The following is an 18,274-nucleotide window of genomic DNA, read 5'->3' on the forward strand; positions in this document are numbered from 1 at the left end:
ACTAAATGAACCTACCAATGAAAATTCATGAAAGTCCTCAAAGTTGTTAAACCAACGAATAACTTTATAATAAACCTTTGGGGACTAGGGTAATAAACAACCCATTGTCCTCTTCCTCCCTGGGTAAAATTTGAGAGTGAGAAAGGGGAAGCCAGGTATACAATGAGACAGAATGAGTTAGTACATTCACAAAAAATGTCCCATGTGCTCATTTATTTTGCCTAGGTCCCAATCCTTAAAAATATTTAAAATACTATATCTGACAAAGATTTTTGTGAAGTAGAACAATTACTTTAGTTAAAGAAAAAGATTTAAAATAAGTTTCACTGGAAAATTTGTAGGAGTCTGTAAACACACTGAAAATCCAAATCTTTAAAATATATATCCTTATAATAAAGTAACAGGGTGTCTGTTTGTCTGTTTGTGTGTACCGAAAGATCTCGCTAACCGCTGAAACGATCAGGCTCTCCTTAACATGGTAGCTTCTCATAGGTCCCAGGAAGGTTTGGGGGAGGGTACCATCAGCCTCCAAAGAGAAATCCCAAGAAAAAAATTCCCCCCCCCAAACTTTTTTTTTTAAAAATCTAAAATAATAAATTCGGTTATCAAATTCGTCTCTCCCCTAGAGTGCCCCTAGAGGCCTCTAGGTGCGTAGCCACTAGTAAAAAATAAAAGAATCTCTCTCTGTCTTGTTGTGTGTCTGTGTGTGCCGAAGATCTCGCTAAACACTGAACCCAAATGGTTTTCCTTTACAGTGCACATAGGGGCAACAAGGGGATTCAATTCACCACCCCCAAATCAAGTTTTAATCATTCTATGAGTATTATCATACCCAATGTACATCAGATTTCAAAGGAATCGTAAAAATACGCTTTTTAAGTAAGCTTTCTAATGCCTGAAAGTCAAGAAATGCAAAAATTTTCTTATAGAAAAAGGCATACTTTTTGTGTTTCACCAACAATTTTAAAAATATTATAAAATCTCTTAGAATTAACGTAATTAGACAAAATAACTTCAGGTGAGTCATGAACTACATGTATTTTGACAATATAAAAGAAAAAACACAAATTAAAGAAATAAGTCCTAAATAATTCTAGATGAAGTTAAGATTTTAGTTTATTTTTGTTTGTTTTATAATCAACATTTAAGTAGACAGTAAGAGGAAATATGTTTTCACCGGTTGCCACCGCCTAAAAATACGATATTTGATTGCCCAAAGACATATTATAATCGCCTGTACTGGTCTCATTTACCCCCCCGCGCCCCCGTAGGGGTTTTTAGCGCGTTTTCTGAGGGTGAGTGCACAAAAAGTTTGTAAGAAGAAAGTGTTTAAATGCGCTTTTAAAGTCAAAACTTAAGATATAATTCAAATAAATAAAGACATAAAAACATAGTTATATTGGGAAATAGTTATTCAGACTTTGAATTAAAGTTAATAATAAATATTATAATGATGGGGAGGGGAGAGGGGGGGGGGCTAAACCTAAATCTAAACCTTTTTATGTTCGAGGTTTTAATGTAACTATAGATTATTACAAATATAAGGGATTTAAAGGGATAAGACAAAGGTCGATAAATTGATGTACATCCCCAATGATAATACACAAAATTACCTTGTGTAGATTACAATTAGTATTTAAAACGTTTGAACACATAACTTTAAAACTTTGGGGACTAGTGTTATAAACAGCCTAATGTCCCCTCCCTCACTGCGGAAAGGTAAAATCAATATGCAAACAACGTGATGTTCTTATAATCAATTGAAATCGGAATTAGCAAGTAGCCTATCCATCTGTCATTTGGTAATGCTTTGTTTTAAAATTATGCAGTTACATGGTCTTTATGTTTAATGTCTGCAGTTTTATTGAGGAAGGACATTGGGCTGTTTATTACACTAGTCCCCAAAGTTTTATAATAATATTTTTTTATTCGTTGGCTTAACAACTTAAGGAATTTTTTTATTGGTTGGTTCATTACGTTCAGTGTCAAAACGTTTAAACCACTAATTGTCATCATCAGACAATTAATTTTGTAATATAACTTGGTGTATCAATATTTGGAATTTACATACATTAATCAGTCATCGTTTTGTCCCTTAGATCCCTGGGTTTTAATCTATAATACAAAGTAGCTTGATGTATGTCCGTCTGTCCATCCGTCCCTTAAGATCTTAGTAACCACTGAACTGATTGGATTCTAATCTTCAGGGAATATATCTACTGGTCCTGTGGTGGTTTTAAGCTATTTTCTTGGGGCGTGAGACTCCCTCAACCCTCTAAAAAAACAAAAAATCCCCGTCAATTATTTTAGCCTATCCGATTGTCTATTGGTAATGCTTTGTTTTTGTATTATGTAGTTACATGGTCTTCATGTTTAATGTTTGCAGTTTTATTTAAGAAGGGAGGGGACATTTAGCTATTTATTACACTAGTCCCCAAAGTTTTATAATAACGTTTTTTATTGGTTGGCTTAACAACGCGACGTTAGGAATTTTGTTTGATTTTTTATCGGTTGGTTCAGTAAGTTGAGTGTTGAAACGTTTCAACCACTAATTTTCATCTACAGACAATTAATTTTTTTGTAATATAATTTGCTGCATCAATATTACATACATACATACATTACATACATTAATCAGTCATTGTTTTGTCCCTTAGATCCCTGGGTTTTAATCTATAATACAAAGTAGCTTGATGTATGTTCGTCTGTCCATCCGTCCCTTAAGATCTTAGTAACCACTGAACTGATTGGATTCTAATCTTCAGGGAATATATCTACTTGTCCTGTGGTGGTTTTAAGCTATTTTCTTAGGGCGTGGGACACCCTCAACCCTCTAAAAAAAACAAAAAATCCCTCTAAATTTTTTTAAGCAGTTAATTTAAAATGTAATGGTTACAGCACCAGAGGTATTCTTTTTTTAATTACCTCTTGGGACAAAGCTCATAGATGCTAGGGGCGAAGCTGCTAGTCTATAATACAAAGTAGCTTAATGTCTGTCTGTCTGTCCGTCCCTTAAGATCTCGGTAACCACTGAACCGATTGGATTCTACTTTTCAGGGAATATACCTACTGGTTGTGTGGTGGTTTTAGGCTATTTTCTTGGGTGGTTGGACACCCACAACCCACTCAAAAACAAAAATCCCCCTTATTTTTTTTTTTAATGAAGTGGATGCAACACCAGAGATACTTAATTTTTTTAAAATACCTCTTAGGGCAAAGCCCCTAGAGGCTAGGGGCAAAGCCGCTAATATACATATAAACGGTAAACAAGAATCTTAATATCATTATAAATATAGATATTAGTTTATAAAAATTGATGTCAATCATGCCCACATTTATAATGAATTTATTTTTACTTAAAGTGAAACTTGTAGCTAGCTAAAATAAGGATTCCCCATCCACCCCCTTTACACCATCCCCTCCCCTCATACTGAAATAAATTTCCAGACCCCAACAACCCCTAATTCGACACTTTGAATACTAAAATCGGACTACAATTGACATAGATACACTTTCAAGGGCCCAAAAAGTTAGTTATAGAGTAGCTGCGCTACTGAAAAATTCTCAAATTTCTCTGATAAGTTTAGAAATGCATTCCTTGACCTCAATAACCCCTAATATGACATTTTGAACACGAAATTCGGGCTCTAAATAATTAAATCCCCTTGTTTCTGGATTTGCCCCAATGTGCAGTGTAGCTTTTCATGGTTCCTTGGAAGGGTTTTAACTATTTTGGGGGAGGGTATCGAATTCATAGATGCCCCTAGGAGCGTAGCCGCTAGTATCTAAATATTGGTTTAACATTGAATATTATATTTTTAAGTATCCGTCTCTCAGTAAGCTTCCTGAATATCTGATAAAAAATGTGTTGCAAGCATGTGATATCTTTATATCCTTGTCAGGGGCGTAACAATAATAATTATAAGGGGGGGAGGTTACTTTATAAAAATGTGTTACAAGTATGTGATATCTTTATATCCTTGTCAGGGGCGTAACAATAATAATTTTAAGGGGGGGGGTCACTATATAAAAAATGTGTCGCAAGCATGTGATATCTTTATATCCTTGTCAGGGGCGTAACAATAATAATTATAAGGGGGGGGGGGGGTCACTATATAAAAATGTGTTGCAAGCATGTGATATCTTTATATCCTTGTCTGGGGCGTAACAATAATAATTATAAGGGGGGGGGGGGTCACTATATAAAAAATGTGTTGCAAGTATGTGATATCTTTATATCCTAGTCAGGGGCGTAGCCGCTAGTATCTAAATATTGGTTTAACATTGAATATTATATTTTTAAGTATCCGTCTCTCAGTAAGCTTCCTGAATATCTGATAAAAAATGTGTTGCAAGTATGTGATATCTTTATATCCTTGTCAGGGGCGTAACAATAATAATTTTAAGGGGGGGGGGGGGTCACTATATAAAAAATGTGTCGCAAGCATGTGATATCTTTATATCCTTGTCAGGGGCGTAACAATAATAATTATAAGGGGGGGGGGGGGGTCACTATATAAAAATGTGTTGCAAGCATGTGATATCTTTATATCCTTGTCTGGGGCGTAACAATAATAATTATAAGGGGGGGGGGGGGAGTCACTATATAAAAAATGTGTTGCAAGTATGTGATATCTTTATATCCTAGTCAGGGGCGTAACAATAATAATTTTAAGGGGGGGGGGGGTCACTATATAAAAAATGTGTCGCAAGCATGTGATATCTTTATATCCTTGTCAGGGGCGTAACAATAATAATTTTAAGGGGGGGGGGGGGTCACTATATAAAAAATGTGTTGCAAGCATGTGATATCTTTATATCTTTGTCAGGGGCGTAACAATAATAATTATAAGGGGGGGGGGGGGGTCACTATATAAAAAATGTGTTGCAAGCATGTGATATCTTTATATCTTTGTCAGGGGCGTAACAATAATAATTATAAGGGGGGGGGGGGGGGTTACTGCATGGGATTACTGAAATGGCTTATATAAGAAATGTAACAAGCGAAGGATCTCAATAATCAAGTCCTCAAAAGTATCAGTATCCTGTATTTAAGAAGTTTGGCAACAAATTTACTTACAATTTTGTTCAGACTTATGCATTTATATTCTGCTTATTCAGTTCTGTCACAAGTGTTAATGTTCGTTTGTCCTACAGTTTCAGGGCTTCGCTTTTATGGATGTCATCCTTGTTTAATCATGAATTTTAGCAAACAAAGTTATTTTCCTTTCTATTCTTCATTTTTAACAATTTTTAACTTTCTCAAGGGGGAAATAAAATTGAAAATAAATGTATGTATCTCCTATATCGGGGAGGGAGAGGACTATGTGCTATTTATTACACTAGTCCCCAAAGATTTATCATAACCCTTTCTTATTCGTTTGCCTAACAACTTTGAGGACTTTATTGAATCTAGATTGGATGTCTTATTAAGTTGGCTGTTCAAAAATGTCAACCACTAATTGTAAGAAGGGGTAATTTTTTGTGTCATTATTGGGGATGTACATCAATTTTCGGCCATTGTCTTATCCCTTTAGATCCCTTATCCTGTATAGCATATAGGTGTATTTATCTATATTATATGTATGTATGAAAGTGTTAAAAATATGTATAAGAGGTTAATCAAAGATCAGGGCAAGTATCCTCTTATATAATATTGTAGGGTTTATTGTCTGTAGCTTAAGATCTCAGAAAATGGTACGAATATTGGTTGTACTTTTCAGGATGGATCAATGAAGATTTGGGGGTGGTTTTAAGCTATTTTCTTGAATATTGAGTTTTAATACTATGCTATGTTAAGATCTTAATTATGTTTTGAATATTAGAGTAAAACAATATAGAGGGAAGGGGTCAAATAACTGTATGTGACAAACCCTATGTCGACTTTCAATTGGGTCTTTGAAAATCAACCATATACCATCGTAAATATTAACACAGCTAAGTAGCTCCAAATAGGGCTGAAAGTAATTTGCTAGGAGACGAAAAGGTCCATTAAAAGGGGATCCAGATAGTTGTTTGGATATACATCTATATTTATAGATTTATTTTTTGAATACGTATCTGTGGCCTAGAGGTTAACCGCTAAGAAAAAACGACAATAAAGATTTGCTAGTATATAGCTCCGCGGTGTCGAGCTATATTGCTGTGTAGTCGTGTCAATACGGTTTAGCGTAATAAAGGAAATAATAAGTAGCAAAAAATGCAAAAGATATATTAAGATGCTATTTTTATAATTAGTGAGAGGACAATGAGCTGTTTATTACACTAGTCCCAAAAGTTTTTTTTTATTTTACTTATTCGTTGGCTTCACAACTTTGAGGACTTTCATGAATTTTCATTGGATGGTTCATTAAGTTTAGTGTCCAAATGTTTCAACCTCTAATTGTAATCTACAAAAGGGATAATTTTGTGTATCATCAATGGGTATACTACAAATCAATTTATGAGCCATTGTCTTATCCCTTTAGATCCCTGATAAAAAGGAGGATCTGATGATAGTAAAACACATCTTTTTACTAATGTAATGACCATTTAAGGTTGCAAATATGGTTATCTTTTTATAGAATTGAGAAGTGTTGAATAAAGAAAAATATATATTCTACTGTTCTTTTTTGTTCAATCTAGCTATATACCGCTGCCTTTTAATACCTTAATGTTTGAAGATACATAGTCTATTGATAAGTAAGATTTATTGTGTGCCCTTTATTTTTAGGAGGAATAACAACCAAGATAGACTAGACTGACGACTTGATATACAGCTGTAGAAAAACAACCTGGCTATAGAATAGCTGGATTTGCTACTTTTTCCTCCTTAGAAATTTGGCGGATTTTTGTGCACATCTGCGTGCTGTTGTTTGATGCGCTATACAATTGGAAACAATAGTAATATCACCCCATTCTTTAACATTAAAGACCACAGGGGCACAACTATGGATCTTGTAATATGTGTACAATAATTCTTCATTTTCCTTGTAATGTAGTAAAAGGATCTCTACTGTATGTCTGTGTGTACCGAGGATCTCGCTAACCGCTGAACCGATGTGGTTCTCCTTTACAGTAGAGCTTCTCATGTCCTGGGAAGATTTTTAATTATTTTGGGAAGGATATTTTCAACCTCCCAATAAAAATAACCCACCCACCCCTAATTTTGTTAACATTTTCATGCCTCCTACCTTAAATGCTTCTAGAGGCTTCTAGGGGAGTCATCGCTAGTTATAATTAATAATAGTATCATGTTATAAACACAGTAAATAATTTATTTCCTGAAATCAAAGATCTTTACATATTTTTGTTATTGATTCAAATTTTTTTATGGTCTAAAATTTTTTTTTGATAACTATTTTAATCCTTAATAGGATTTATATGAAAAGGAGTATAATGTCTTTAAGCAAATAGGTTATTAGAATATAAGAATAAATTTTTTTTCGTGTATAGTATATTTTCTTTCACAACACTAAAATCTCCAGTTTATGAATTGTTTTTCCTATTGTATAATATTTACCCCCTTACTCTTCCCAGGCTGAGTTAGCCGTCAAGCCATCAATCCTCCCGAGAGAGGTCACGATTCAGGGAAATTTCACTTTAGGGGGAGCTTTGACCTGACCCCACTCACACACATACATAAAAAAAAGGGCAAAACAACAGAAAGGGGGGTAATACATCCACTTTTCGGGGTGTGGGGGAGGGGGACAAAATAATCTTATTGTCTGTTTTCTGTATCTCTCCCCCTCCTGTTTATTGTTGGTGCATATTTTTACTTATCTTTAGTAGTAAGTTACTCACTCTCACACTCTTGTCTCCTTCCAGGTAGAGTATATTCCAGGCGGTTATAGCGCCTTCCGGGCCACCTGCCTGCCCGGTGGTCACAGTTTCGAATCCCGGCTTTAAAAAGTTAGATTATTTGAATACAAGAGTTATTATAATAGTATCTATTAAAAGACTTTTAACTTTTATGAAACTTCGCTAAATGATGTGAGATTTATACATATATATATATAGGGCAAACAATCTTCTATATTTACAAGCAAATCTTTTGACGTATTTTCGGCATGTGTCACAGGCTACTTTTTATTTTCCATGATGAAAAAATATGTAATATTGTGAAATATTATTTTTTAAAACTTTCTTGGACTATAAGTCCTCAAAACGTTTGAAGTGGGTTAGGTTAAGAGATTGAATATTAAATTAAAATATTAGAACTTAGCATGTTATCTTAAAGTGTTAATTTTTTAAAATTTAATTGTCATGAAACTTAACTTAATAAACAAGCTTTTTGTATAATGATTTAATTTTTAAAAGCGAAGATTTTCTATAATTAGGGTCAGTCCGTCGGAAACGGTTCGCTTTTTTGGTTAATATAGACATGTTAGAATTGTTTTTGATTCTTATCAGAGATAGGTACGATTTAGGAATCGTAGCTACTCTATCATCGTTACAATATCCTACGTCAATTAAAATCAAGTTATTCTTAAACTCTTTGACAAAAGAATTTATGTGATACTAATTATCCTTTATTTATGCAGTTTTGCAAACATTACTTTTACATTTATATCCTGCTTATTCAGTTCTGACACTCTTCTACAAGTGGTAATGTTCGTTTGTCCTACCATTTCAGAGCTTCGCTTTCATGGATGTTGCTATACTTGTTTTATTTCTGTTAAGTCTTTTGTAAAAGTTTCTTTAAAATTTATTTGATAATGAAATGCTGAGTTTATCCAATTATTTCACATTGCATTGTGCTGATGCATTTTCAGCATTGTTCATATAAAATAGCAAATAAATCAATTTTACAGAGATTAATGTTAAGATCTACAGACTTATTAGAATAGCGTTATTTGTCTAGTAAAAGAAAATAACAACTTTTTAGTCATAACGCCTTTTATAATGATATAAAGTTGATACAGTATTTTAAAACAAACTAGTGGCCACCCCTCTAGAGTCCTCTAGTGACACTTAAGGGAATAGGGGAGATTCCCCCCCCCCCCCTGAATAATTATAACCTTCCCTGGACCTATAAGAACCTTTGCAATAAAGGAGAACCATATCGGTTATGCGGTTAGCGAGATCCTTACTAAATTTATATGAAAGGATACACATAGTATATTTTTATCTATTTTTTGCTATTATGGATATAATGGTTGTTTTATCATCTACATTGCATATAACATATAATGTTCATTATAATGATGTGTTAATGAAGCAAACTGCATATAATGGCCCAACTGTAAAATGTATTAATTAACAAGGAAAAAATTGACAATAGAAACAGAAAAAAATCAATTAAACATTAACAAATTTAGGCATTTTAGAATTGTCCTTTCGATTTCAAATTTGCATGGTGATTCCTTTATTAGTTAGGTACGATTTAGAAAGCGTAGCAACTCTAAAATCATTACCAGAATGTACATACGTCCATTTTAAACATGTTGATTTTTTAAAACTTTTTAACAACACATTTTTATGTGATCTAATTCTCCGATTGATCTGATTTTTGGTATATTGTTAAATGGAACAACAAAGTATAATATTATGAGCTAAGAAACTCTATAATCAAGTCCTAAAAATGTAAGTATGTCCATAAACATTATCCTGGATCAAACAGTTTTTCAACAAATTTACCTACAATTTTGCTTCGACTCTTATACCTTTATATTCTGATTGTTTAGTTCTGACACTATATTTACTAGTGTTAATGTCCGTTTGCCCTGCCTGTTCAGTGCTTCGCTTTTATGGATATTGTCATCCTTGTTTTTATGGAGTTACCCCCACTAGGCTAGGGGTGTAGCAACTTATGATATTAGGGGCATTGGCAAACCAATAAATTTAAAGCATTATTTGAAAAATGTATGTATTCAAGAAAATCTATTAATACTCAGAAAAATACATATGGGAGAATGGAGAATTATTTCTAGGACAGCGACTAGCATATTGATATCAATAATATATTAAAAGAAAGTTTCAAAAGTAAATATTTTGATTTATGCATTTATAACAAGAACAATAACGCACAAAGACATCCTTTACAAGAAATTAATAAAAAAAAAATTTTAGTTTTTGATTTTTAGCTTTTTAATTTTGTGTAATATAAAATCATAGTGTATGTTGCAAAGAAAACATGATTTGTTAAAGAAAGTATTTATTTTGTATATTTGCGATTTATAATTTACTTTTAAGTAAATAATTCTGTTTGCATGGCTACGTGCTATGGGCAAGTCTAGCTGGAATTGTACATAATAGGAAAGGAAATACCATGGACTTGTGGATACGTCTATACAAAATAAAATCTAAAGAAGGTGTATCAACTATTTTTTTTATAGCTAGCCGGTTCTTTTAGTAAGTAGTAGATGTAAAATTTTTCATAGAATTCAGATATGCAATCGGTTTTTTTGTAGACCTCTTATTTTTTAAGTAATTTAAGTTTAAAAAAAAAAAAATTAAGTCGATTTTAAGGTACTAAAATGCAACAAAAAAAAGAAAGAAAATGGTCATTATGAACAAAAATAGTAAGATCTTTAATTTGACACCTTACTTTTTCAATTCTGTCAGGTAATTATTGAAAAAATCGATTTTTTTAAACCCACGAGAATAAAAACTTTGAACTTAATTTTATTATTTCACAAATAAAAAAATATGGGTTCATATATACCATTAGAATCAGAAAAATATTACGAATCCATTGTAAGCAAAATTGAAAAAAAAAGTTTACAATATAGTATATAAACTACAATAAAAGGAATTATATGAAAATATCATATTATGTTGTACAGGCAACGTCTTAATTCTTCAATTGAGTATAAAAATGGGAAGGGGGTAAAGAGGGGGTAAAGAGGGGGTAAAAAAGGGAATACAATAGTGTTGTCTGAACAAAAAAAATAATTGGCCATTTCTGTAATTTTTTAATTTTTTAATTTTTTTCAATTTTGCTTACAATGGATTCGTAATATTTTTCTGATTCTAATGGTATATATGAACCCATGTTTTTTATGTCTGTTTGAGAAAATATTTAGGTCTAAAGTTTTTATTATACCGAGGTTAAAAAAATAGATTTTTTCAATAATTACTCAACAGAATTTTAAAAGTAAGGTGTCAAATTAAAGATCTTACTATTTTTGTTCTTACTGACCATTTTCTTCTTTTATTTTGTTGCGTTTTAGTACCTTAAAACCGACTTAATTATTTTTTTTAAAAACTTAAATTACTTAAAAAATAAGAGGTCTACAAAAAAACCGATTGCATATTTGAATTCTATGAAAAATTTTACATCTACTACTTACTAAAAGAACCGGCTAGCTATAAAAAAAAAAGTTGATACAACTTCTTTCCATTTAATTCTTTTTTAAAATTTAGCCTAAGGTACTTTGATATTATTGGGTAGCTCGTTAAAGAAAAATCATTTGATATTTAATTTACTTGTTCCATGAAACACGTTTTTAAAGCTTATTTTGGCCAAAGTAGGACAAATATTCTTATAAACAAAATATAAAATAGGCTAACTTAATAAGTGAAAGAAATTACTTTTATTCCTTAAACTGTACTATCCTATGTCATTAAATTTAGGAACTTTAGTTTAGGTTATATTATGCATATTAATAAGATACCTGTGGGGGTCACCCCTTAAAAAATGTAGCCAGGTTGGATTTAACATTATAATAGGCTACCAACAATATAAAGATGAGCGAGTAATCAAATTATTCGTGTTAAAGAATTGTTCTGTAAAAATGTAAAATTCTTTTAAAAATAAAAACTTGTCGTGGATAAATCAAATACAATAAATACATGAATGAAAAATCAATTTATATCGTTTGCAAGTTTGCAAATATTCATTATTTTTAAACCAACGACCCAATGACCTTCTGGGACCAGACCTAGTGTAAAGTTTATTTGTTAGAGTAACTATCTCAATTCAAGATTGCAGTTGGAATTTCTCTGTTAAGCCACTTATAATCCAAGTATTAAGCCGGTACAAAGCAGGGAGGGAGGAGACATCGGGCTTTTTATTACACTAGTCTCCAAAGTCTTATAATAAGATTTCTTATTCGTTTGTTTAACAACCTTGGGGACTTTAGATCCTTGGGTACAAAGACAGTTGTTTAGGTAAAAAATGAATATATCATGTATGAACTTATTTTATCACTAGCGGCCTCTAGTGGTACTGAACTGCTTAAATTTTAGTTTTAAAAAGATAATGTATTATAAGGCATTATTTCTGGTGGATATCTCTGGAAAGGGTGGTAGTACCCTTCCACGAAATAGACACACAGACAGACAGACAAAGAGATACCTTTCACAAAAAGAATTAATTTATATGAATAAAATCAGTAATATTTCATTTATTGAATGAAGTAAAACAAGGATGGTAACATCCATAAAAGCGAAGCTCTAAAATCCATTGGATAAGTATTAATGAGTAAATCTTTGAACTTAAATGGCTGCTAGCTGCCAATCAGCTGAACGTACATGACATGCCCGCACACTGTTTTCAGCGGCATAAGAAGACTTATAAATAATTTGGAATAGCCAGGATCCAATGAAGCACACTGAAAGCTTCACTAAAGAATAACGCGTAAAGGCCTTTTTTGGCAATTAAAATTTTGTTTCATCATAATCCATTTTGCCGTTAGTAGCCTTTAAAGTTCATAGGTTTTTAGAGATAATCGTTACTATGAACAATTCACCGTTAACTGCTTTAGATCCAAAATGTTTACTCTATTTTTGTTATAATCATATATTTGGAAAACTACTAATCATTAAAATACCTATGTTAAAACAAGGTGCTGTAAAGACTAATGTTTAAGATCAAAGCTGAAAGAAAGACAAATTGTCCTCAACTAGAAAAATCATTAACCAATTAGTCCAATACTTTAAAAACAAAATTATTTATTTTTCTAAACTAAACACATACTTTTGTATCATAAGACCTAAAAAAACTTAAGCACTTAAAGCTATTAAACAACATTCTACATAACATACGGAAAAACAAAAGCAAGTGCGACTATAAATAGTATTGCAAAAACAAGCTAGCAATATATTTAGAGAGGCATATTTTTCAATATAACATGCAGCGTACAATCAAACATATCAAAATCTTAATATTTCCTATTATTGAAAGTAGTAAAGTTTTTGTCTGAAGCTTCAATAACTACTGAACTCATTAAGTTTTCCTTTTTGGGTCTCTTAGGTCTTGATATGGTTTTTCGGCTATTTTATTGTTAGGTTTAGGCCTAAATGGGTTGTTTTAGGCTATTTTTCTGTCCCCCTTCTTTCTCCTTTGAAAGCCCCTAGATGTTAAGTGCGCAGCTACTAGTTAGATAATATAACAGACATTAAGACATAATAAAGCTGTGCTATTGATAATGTTAAAATTTGGCTTTTTTTAAATTTTGTTTATATTTCAATCTTTTTATCATCAAAAACATTTTTGTCTTTTGTTAAACATTTTGTTGTTTTAACTATTGAGCGAGAGATGTCTTTAATATACTGACAATTATTCTAAAAATTATTGGAATTTTGTTTTAAATAGCCTGTGACGTTGTTATGGTTTTCACTTTTTATACTTTTCAACAGCTTTTGATTCAATACAAAATGTATTTTTAGTATTGTTATTATAACACTTTTCTATTAAAAAGAGTTTTTACTGTGCCTTTAAATAATAAAATTAACATTTTTGTTATTTCAATATCAAAAGATTGTAACTATTCATAAAGATAGAAAATAACTATATATTAAACTTCCATATTATATTAAATATGTTTTTTTTACTTATTAAAGGCCTTTGACACAATTATATCAAAATAAATTTTTCTAATGTCTTTATTTCTAATATTTTGCTTATTTTGTTACAAAGATTGCTCAGTTCTGAAACCTGAAAGTTATCATTTTTATGATGTATCGACTTAAGCAAGGCGTTTGACTCTGTTCTAACTTAGTTTATGTTTCAGAATGGCCCGCCCAGATCCCTACGCAGATATTGACTTTGATGAAGTTACAGAGGCCACTGGTCTAGCTATTGATGAGATCAAATGTCTTAAGGTAAATATTCAGATAGATTGATATTATAGGATAAAGGAGGGATCTGCTGAATTAAAACTGGTTCTAAGCCATACTTAAAAATCATGTATAGCATCGTATTTTTTTACGAATATTAAAATGAAGAAAAAAATATTTCCAGTTTTGTTAGCCTAAGCCTTCGGCCCCATGGGACAAAAAACTGGTTTAAACTTTACAATTTTGCATTTTAATATCTGCAGAAAGCTGTCTATAATACGCTGCGATAAATGACTTATCTTTGATGTTTCTAAGTGTCTTTTTATTAGATTTTTATGATAACTATCACATTTTCTATCTTATGAGGGATCTGAAGGAATAACAATGTCCGATAAATTGAAATACATCCCCAATGATAGAACAAAATTACCCCTTCTCCAGATTAAAATTAGGGGTTGAAATGTTTGTCAAGTGTTTGAAAATTCAACTTAATGAACCAACTAATCAAAATTCAAAAGTCCCCAAAATTGTTAAGATAAACAAATAAGAAAACGTTAATATAAAACTGTGGGGGGAATAGTGGACTAGTGTAATAAACAGCCCATTATCCCCTATCTCTCTTTCTGAATCTTATGATTTGACACATGTTCCTTGTGAAATTTTTAGATAAAATATATTTAGTTTATTTTGAAAAGATCATGTTAATCATGTAAGGTTTCAGTAGCAGCTAAAGATGAATAGATTGTAATAAATTGGCTAAAGATTTTTTTATTAATTTCTTTTACATTTTATATAGTTATGTACAGATTGAACAATTGAAGCTTTTCTATAACTAGGGTCGGACCGTACGTCCGTAACGGTTAACTCTTTTCGTTAATTTAGGCATGTTAGAATTGTCCTTTCGATTTTAAACTTTGTGTGATTCCTGGTGTAATTAGGTACGATTTAGAAAGCTTAGCAACTCTATACCCGTACGTACATGTTAAACATGTTGATTTTTAACTTTTTAACGACAAATTTTTATGCCTTAAAATTATCCGATTGATCTAATTTCTGATATAGTAATTCCTAGGACATCAATGTACAATGTTATAAGCGAATCATCTCTATAATCAAGTCCTAAATATGTATAGAATATAGAATATAATTTATTAACTAATGCAATACATTTAGATTATTAAATATACATATAAAATCATATTTTAAAATTGCATAGCAAGGAGTAATTAAGCCTTGGAGTAGGCCGTAAATTTACCCCTTTAATTGATTTAATTTACTGTTTTATTTATAGCGAGAATTACAAAAAATATTTATTATATAAAGATATTTACACAAATTTAATAGATCAATAATTAAGTGGGTTGACTAAATAACTATTTACAGTTACAGAAGTTGGTACAGATTTTATTTCTTACAGGAAAAGCATTTTCTTTTGTTGCAATGAAATGATTTATAATTTAAAAAATAATCTTTTTTAATCATGGACAATGATTTCTTTACAGAGTCTGAAAGCCTTATTTCATTTCTCAAGTTATTCCAAAGTTTTGGAAATGACACTGCTGGAAAATATTCAAGATGTTTTGTTTTAGGTATACTTATCAGTAACTTTTTTGATCTCTGAGAAGAAAGAACTTTAAACATGTTATCAAAGCTTTCTGGGAGTTTCTTATGAAAAAATTTACTTATAAAATTTAAAATGTTTAAATTAACCAAATCATCAAATTTTAAGATTTTAGATTGTCCAAACAAAATTTCAGTGTGTGCATTATAATTAGCACCTACAATAATCCTTATTGCCCTTTTTTGTTGTTTTCTTATTTGGTCAATATCTTTACTTTTAGAGAGACCCCATGTGATATTAGAATAATTTAAGTGAGGCAAAATCATTGAGGAATAAATCGTTTTCAAAGTTTTTGATGGGAGAACATTTTTTAATTGATTTAATGCATATAGAGAACTAGAAACTTTGTTTTTTACCATTTTTGTATGCTCATTCCAATTGAGAAACTCATCAAGATGTACCCCAACAAATTTAAAAGACTTTGTTTCATTTTCATTGCTGATTCTCTCAACTTCCTCCCCATTAATGAAGATTCTAAAGTTATTATTGACAGGTTGCATACTGCTAAGTCTGAAGACCATGTATTTTGTTTTAGATACATTTAAAGAAAGTTTATTTGCCCTAAACCATACTGATGCCTTATCTAATTCTTCATTTAATGATGTTTTTATGGTTTCTAAATTACTTGAGGTTTTACAAAAGATTGTGTCATCTGCAAAAAGGCTACAAAATAAGGTTGTTGAATTTGGAAGGTCGTTTATATACAACAAGAACAAAATTGGTCCAATGACAGAGCCCTGTGGTACTCCATGAGTTAATACTTTTTCTTCGGACTTTACGCCATTTATTTCAACATACTGTTTTCTATTAGTTAGATAATTTTCAAACCATTTTGCAGATACACCTTTAAAACCATAGTGTTTTAGTTTGGATAGTAAAATTGGTATATCACACGTGTCAAATGCCTTCTTAAGGTCAAGAAACACACAGGCACTGTATTCTGATTGGGGCTTATTCAGTCCGTCATAAACTTTGTTGATTAAATGTATCAGTGGTTGTTGTGTATCTCTTGACCTTCTGAAGCCATATTGATGTTGATATAACATTTTGTTTCCCTCAAGATATCTAATCATTTGAAAAGCAACAATTTTCTCAAGTAATTTAGAGAGGGCTGGAAGTATGGAAATAGGACGGTAATTGTCAAATCTATCTCTTTCACCAGCTTTGTAAATAGGTATAATTTTTGCACATTTATAGTTATCAGGAATGTAGCCAGTGTTTAAAGAGAGGTTAAACAGGTGAATGATAGGCGTTATAATTATTGGCATTATTTCTTTTAATAGTTTCATTGAGATATTATCACTACCTACACTTGATTTTGATTTTAATTTGGACAAAGTTATATTGATAATAAAAGAGTTTACTTCCTGAAAGTTAAATTCTTCATCATATTGATCCCCCAAGAAATCCCTGAAAGATTTAGAAGATTGAGGTATTGATTCAGAAAGTCTTGGCCCAACATCAACAAAAAAGTCATTAAAACCATTGGCTATCTCAGAGAAAGTATTATAGGATTTTTGTGCATCTGTAAAAACACAAGGCACGTCATTTTTACACTTTTTTTTCTTGACTATTAAGTTAATTAGCGACCAAGTCTTTCTGATATCAGTAACACAATCTTCAAATCTTTCATGGTAATATTTTTTCTTCTCTTTTCTAGCAAGTTTTTTGAATTTATTATTTAGGCATTTAAATTTATTTTCAGCAGATTCAGTCCTATGTTTAAGTTTGTTTTTAAAGGCCCTATTTTTGGCTTTTCTGATTTTTAATAACTCCTGTGACATCCATGGGTTAATAGGAACTTTTCCTTTGTTTACACATTTTTCTTTTAAAGGGAAACTCTCTTTAAAGTACTTTTCTAATATGTTACCAAAACTTTCAAAGGCAGTTTTTGGAATATTATCATTATTAACACCTTCCCAATTTTGTGAAGAGAGTTTCTCTTTAAAGTTTTCTACGTTATTTGGACTCATATCATAATAATATTGTTTTTGGTTTGAAGTATTTTTTTCACAAGTTACATTTAAGTAAAAAATTGGGAGATGATCAGAAATAGAAGATATAATTAGGCCGCTTTCATAAAATTCTTGCTTTTTATTGCTAAAAATGTTATCAATGAGAGTTGCTGAATTTTGACAAATTCTAGTAGGTAGAGTAATCATTGGTAGAAAAGAAGAGGATATTAATAGGTTCAAAAGATCATTTGTTTGGTTGTGGGAATCAAAGTTTAGAAAATTCGCATTGAAATCACCCCCAAATATAATTTCATCAGATTTTTTTAAAACTGGGTCAGTTTTAAGAAATGTTAATTTTTCTCCAAACCATTCTATAAAGTTATTTAAGTTACCACCAGGAATTCTGTAAATGTTGCCTATAATCTTAAATTTGTTCTTACCAAAAAATACTTTTATGAATTGAGTCTCAAATTCGCCCTCTAAAATATATGATAATTCATCAATAATTTCATAACTTAAGTTTTGCTTAAGATATATTCCTAAACCCCCACCCCTTTTTCCTTCCCTTGTTTGTAAGATAATATCTTGATAATTTTCTAATCTAGTGGTCTGTGCGTTATTTGCTGCCCAAATTTCTTGAAATAATAGAATACTAAAAGAAAATTTTTCAGTTTCTATCTCCGATAATAATTCTTGTATGTCGTCGATTTTATTA

General features: G+C 31.2%; 1 protein-coding gene across 1 annotated transcript in view; it reads left to right on the plus strand.

Annotated features, from left to right (window-relative positions):
- Positions 1–7,769: 7,769 nt before the first annotated feature.
- Positions 7,770–18,274, plus strand: part of LOC145331754 (troponin C, isotype gamma-like) — a 33,364-nt gene continuing 22,859 nt past the window's right edge. The window contains exons 1-2 of the mRNA XM_080176584.1: positions 7,770–7,890; positions 13,938–14,028. Of these exons, the coding sequence (XP_080032710.1) occupies positions 13,939–14,028 (90 nt within the window). The 5' untranslated portion in view covers positions 7,770–7,890; position 13,938. The remainder of the gene's footprint in view (positions 7,891–13,937; positions 14,029–18,274) is intronic.

Source organism: Acartia tonsa, chromosome 11 (genome assembly GCF_053477335.1).
Source record: "Acartia tonsa isolate MP-2025a chromosome 11, ASM5347733v1, whole genome shotgun sequence".
NCBI classification, from domain to species: Eukaryota; Metazoa; Arthropoda; class Copepoda; order Calanoida; family Acartiidae; genus Acartia; species Acartia tonsa.